The 4,893-nt window shown below is 44.0% G+C and overlaps 1 protein-coding gene across 1 annotated transcript; it reads right to left on the reverse strand.

The window, feature by feature from the left end:
* Positions 1-409: 409 nt before the first annotated feature.
* LOC102706105 (vegetative cell wall protein gp1-like) lies at positions 410-2,303 on the reverse strand. The gene has a single exon (XM_040524409.1). It carries the CDS (start codon positions 2,199-2,201, stop codon positions 723-725), a length of 1,479 nt encoding a protein of 492 aa, XP_040380343.1. The 5' UTR covers positions 2,202-2,303; the 3' UTR covers positions 410-722.
* Positions 2,304-4,893: the final 2,590 nt, after the last annotated feature.

Raw genomic sequence — 4,893 nt, forward strand, 5'->3', positions numbered from 1 at the left:
AGTGTACAGTTTTGTACCTTTAAGTTAATTTTACATATTGAGGATGGAAGTTTAGGTTAGTGAAATACATTTTTTTCTCGATAAAAATGTTAGCATATATATATACACACACAGGCGGTGCTCAGTTTGGGGTATATTATCCGGCGTGAAAACCGTAGTAATAGCTTAATACATAATTAATTAATTATTATTTATAAAATTAAAAAAGAATATTATTATATTTTAAAGCAACTTTCAAATAGAAAATTTTTGCAAAAAACATGCGTGCGAAAAGTAAGTTTAGAAAACGTGCGCGTAAAAAGTACGAGGATCTGGGTAGGTAAGAGGGGGGAGAACTCGGTCTCACTACGAGCGGTAAGAGTACTCAACGACAACAAATTAAAGAAGATAAACACATGTATACAGGTAGTAGAAAAAGAGTGCCGATGGACAACAGAATGTCACACAGAAATACACGGTACTAAAATGTCGTAGCCTCGTAGGTACATAAGAAATAATTTAATTACACTAGCTAAGTGGCACATAAAAAAAGAGAGAGAAAAAAAATTCAGAAATCTAGCTGATCGTCACTTTATTCATGAAACGGTACAGTATGGAAATTCGCTAGCTCTCTCCGGCCTCCGGCGAAGTAATGTCGTCAGTGGCTGCTCCGGCAGCCAGGAAGATGCTCGGTCTCGGTGGATTGCTGTCACTGATTGGTCGCCGGCGGTATGTGCGGCGGCTTATGCTCCTTGTGGTTCTGATTTTGACTCTGGATATGGCTTTGGCTCGGGTTTTGGTTCAGGCACAGGATCAGGCTTAGGTTCGGGTTTGGGCTGAGGCTTAGGATTAGGCTTTGGTTTAGGTTCGGGGTGAGGTATGGGTTCGGGCTTAGTCTTAGGCTTAGGCTCTGGATATGGCTTTGGTTCAGGTTTTGGTTCAGGCTTTGGCTCTGGCTTAGGTTCGGGCTTGGGTTTGGGCTCAGGCTTAGGCTTTGGCTTTGGTTTTGGTTTTGGTTTGTGGTGAGGTATGGGTTTTGGTTTAGGCTCAGGCCCTGGCTTCGGTTTTGGTTCTGGGTGAGGCAGGGGCTCGGGCTTAGGCTCAGGCTTTGGTTCTGGGTGTGGTACCGGCTCTGGCTTAGGCTCAGGTTTTGGTTCTGGGTGTGGAATGGGCTCCGACTTAGGCTCAGGTTTTGGTTCTGGGTATGGCTTAGGCTCTGACTTCGGCTCTGGTTTTGGTTCTGGGTGTGGCACAGGCTCAGGCTCAGGCTCTGGTTTTGGTTCAGGCTTTGGCTCAGGCTCTAGCTTTGGTTCTGGGTGTGGCACGAGCTCTGGTTTTGGCTCCGGTTTAGGTTCTGGAACAAGTTTCGGTTTTGGTTCAGGCTTTGGCTCTGGGTATGGTTTTGGCTCTGGGTATGGTTTTGGCTCAGGCTCTGGCTTTAGTTCTGGGTGTGGCACGGGCTCTGGTTTTGGCTCCGGTTTAGGTTCTGGAATAGGTTCCGGTTTTGGTTCAAGCTTTGGCTCTGGGTATGGTTTTGGCTCAAGCTCTGGCTTTGGTTCTGGGTGTGGCACGGGCTCTGGTTTTGGCTCCGGTTTAGGTTCTGGAACAGGTTCCGGTTTTGGTTCAGGCTTTGGTTCTGGGTATGGTTTTGGCTCAGGCTCAGGCTTTGGTTCCGGGTGTGGCACGGGCTCTGGTTTTGGCTCCGGTTTAGGTTCTGGAAAAGGTTCCGGTTTTGGTTCAGGCTTTGGCTCTGGGTATGGTTTTGGTTCAGGCTCTGGCTTTGGTTCTGGGTGTGGCACGGGCTTTGGTTTTGGCTCTGGTCTAGGTTCTGGAACAGGCTCAGGCTTTGGCTCTGGTTTTAGCTCTGGTTTAGGTTCTGGTTGTGGCACCAGCTCTGGTTTTGGTTCTGGTTTAGGCTCTGGCTCCGGTTTCGGTTCTGGCTGCGGTTCTGGTTTAGGAATGGGTTCCGGCTTTGGCTCCGGCTTAGGTTCAAGCTTGGGGTAAGGCTTCGGCGTCGGTTTCGGCTGCGGGACATGCTTGGGCTCCGGCACCGGCGGCTTCTCGTATGCCGCACGGCCCAGCTTCCTCACGAAGCGGGCGCCATGGCCAAGCCCCCGGCCAGCCGCCGCCGCCGCCGTCTCATCGACGGAGGCACTCGCCAACGCCACCGCCCCAAGCAGGAGCACGGCGACGGCGAGGCAAGGAGACGGCCGCCTCGCCATGGCTGGCTTGCTGATCACCAGCTAGCTAGCTGCTCACTCGCTTATCTTTTTCCTTGTCTCTTTTCTTGCTGTGCGTAACACAAGCACAGAACTGAACTGAACTGTGCGTGCTTCTGTGAGCTTTGTGGCAATGGACGGCTGGGCTTTATAGCCGAGCCGGCGAAAGGCGAAAGCCAAGCAAGGTGTGTGTGGCCACGTAGCTCTCTCCATGGGCCCCAGCTTTGTGGTTTCTTGCTGCCTGCTTAGCTTCTTTTCCAAATCTTCCTTTACTGATCTTTCTTGCTTTTACTAACTGCAGAACCTACTTTTTGGTAATTAATCACCACCCGTTCTCATTAATCAATTGATTACTTGTTACTCCAACTCCAACACGACTACTTCGGAGCAAGTAGTAGTAGGTAATTAAAGCCTTCTTTCGAACATTTTACTGACAAAACAAATAAAATGTAATTCGATCATGTGAAATTTAGAGGAGCCAAGTGATCAGTAATTGCGTAACAGTTAGGCCGGCATCATGCAGCTAGTAGGAGATATGGAGGGATGAAATGGCCGTAGAGACAAGGGGGTAATGGTGACTGGTCAGCCGGAAGGGGACGGCATCCAGAAACAATTAACCTAGGTCGGCCGGCCGGTCATGGTCTCGCCGCTGTACGTTCCCCTTCGAAATTAAGTGGTGCTTGACGTTTTAGATTATTCAATTTTTCATGGCTAGCTGGCTGGCTGACTGTATAGACAACTAAATTAACAAATTTTGTTTTGGAAATGTAAAATAAAAAGGTTTAGAGTAAATTTTTCAAAACTAATCAAATTATCATGAAACAATTAAGGTGATATATTACAAAACTATAGATTTAATCGTAACTTATCATAGAACTATCGTTACTTTGATAAAATTATCGTAAAACAATATAATTAAGATGATATATAAAACTACAGATTTAGTAGTAACTTAAGGTATTGTATTACAAAGCTACATATTTATTTGTAGAACTATATATTTTGCAGTTTGACTATTATCTACAAAATTGATTGATGTTAGATCTGTAGTTTTTTATACAATACCTTAATCCGTAGTAATTTTGTGAAAAAAAATTAATATTAAATATGTTGTTTTGTGATACATACTCTTAAATACAGAGTTTTGTGGTAGTGATCAAACTATACGTAATTTTTATAAAATTTACTCAAATTTATATAGATTTTTTTTGCACAAAAACTTAATTATCGTGTTTGGAAGTTTAAAAAGGACGACCCAAAACAGAAAAACCCAAATCAATGGATCGCACGGAACTGAAATCGGGTGGCTTAGAAATTAAGATTGCCCTTGGCCTGTAAAGATCTGTCGCTCTCTGGCCGATCTCTCCATATATACTGGTGTACGGGGGTAGATAGATAGATAGTAGTTACCAGCTGCTGTATGTTTCAGGAGGGTGGTGTCGTGTGTGTAATGCTGCCGTGATGCTTCAACGAAGCTGCTGACGAAGCAGGCAGGGTTTGGAGCTTAACTGAAAGCTAAGTTTGTGGCAGATATCTGGTAATAATACATGTGGATAGATAGACGATATTATCGCTATCGTTCGATCGACCTGCGATCGAGGTCGAGTAAAGCGTTTTTTTTTTCTGCTGACGATCTCTCAATTTCTTTGACGTCCTTGGGTATCTGCGGCGAAAATTAAATTGATTTCATTAAGGCTGCATCAAGCAGGTATATATGTTTCAGCTGGTTTCTAGAATTAACTTAAGTTACTGGTCGTGCTCTGTTGAGAAATCAAAGACGTAAACTGCAGTGTTGATAATTTTGCTGCCAACTCGTGAAATACGAAACCGTGGAGAATATGCATACCAGCAACGACGCGGTGTCTACGTAATATATTAATATTACAATTCTGATTATTACCTTTTTTAATTATATATATATGACATAAATTATTCAAATATAACTACTATTCCCTCCGTTCCACATTACAGGACTTTCTAGTCTTACCTAAATTCATATGTGTATTCATAGATTTAGACATATCTACAAAATATATACATTGATATAGAGATGAAGCTAATCAAACACAGAAAGTGTTATAATATGGAATGAATGGAGGACTTTCTTTCCAAAATGTAAATATATCTAGAATTCGAATCTAGTTCCACAGTATAGACATTTATATCGGTATTTTTTTTGCGAAACGCGGTGCAAACATAGATCCCCATAACACGTGCACGCTAATCCCTATGAATAGGCGCACACACGGCACATGCTCTATCCCTACGAGGACCTCTAGGGTCTGGACTGTTCATATTTGTAGATCGATGAACTCGTCACCAGTGTCGCAATCAATGGGTATGTCGCTTAACACTGCACCGATAAATAGCCCTAAATGCAAGCACCTATATTAATTTTTGGTAGTAGTTATCTCATCAATCACTTTTAGGCAGAGGGGATGTAGGTGTTAGGATGTACCCGCTTCAACACATTAAAGATGTAGATCTTATATGTCTCGACAATCTCCTTCACCGGAGAGGCCTAAGGAATGGGAGGAAGCTGGGACCCGAATAACACGACCTGACCAGGCCTCGAGATCCCTCTCCCTACGGCAACCCCAAGGAGCTAGTGCTTACTAGTTACCAAGCCTCCTTGGAGATTTAACCATTGTGTTCATAATGGACAATGCCTCGAAGGAGATATCAATGTCAGGGT

The sequence above is a fragment of the Oryza brachyantha genome, chromosome 5, assembly GCF_000231095.2.
Source record: "Oryza brachyantha chromosome 5, ObraRS2, whole genome shotgun sequence".
Lineage (NCBI taxonomy): Eukaryota > Viridiplantae > Streptophyta > Magnoliopsida > Poales > Poaceae > Oryza > Oryza brachyantha.

Bases quoted from the DNA above. Each gene is read 5' to 3' on its own strand.
- LOC102706105 (XM_040524409.1), bottom strand. From the start codon at position 2,201: ATGGCGAGGCGGCCGTCTCCTTGCCTCGCCGTCGCCGTGCTCCTGCTT.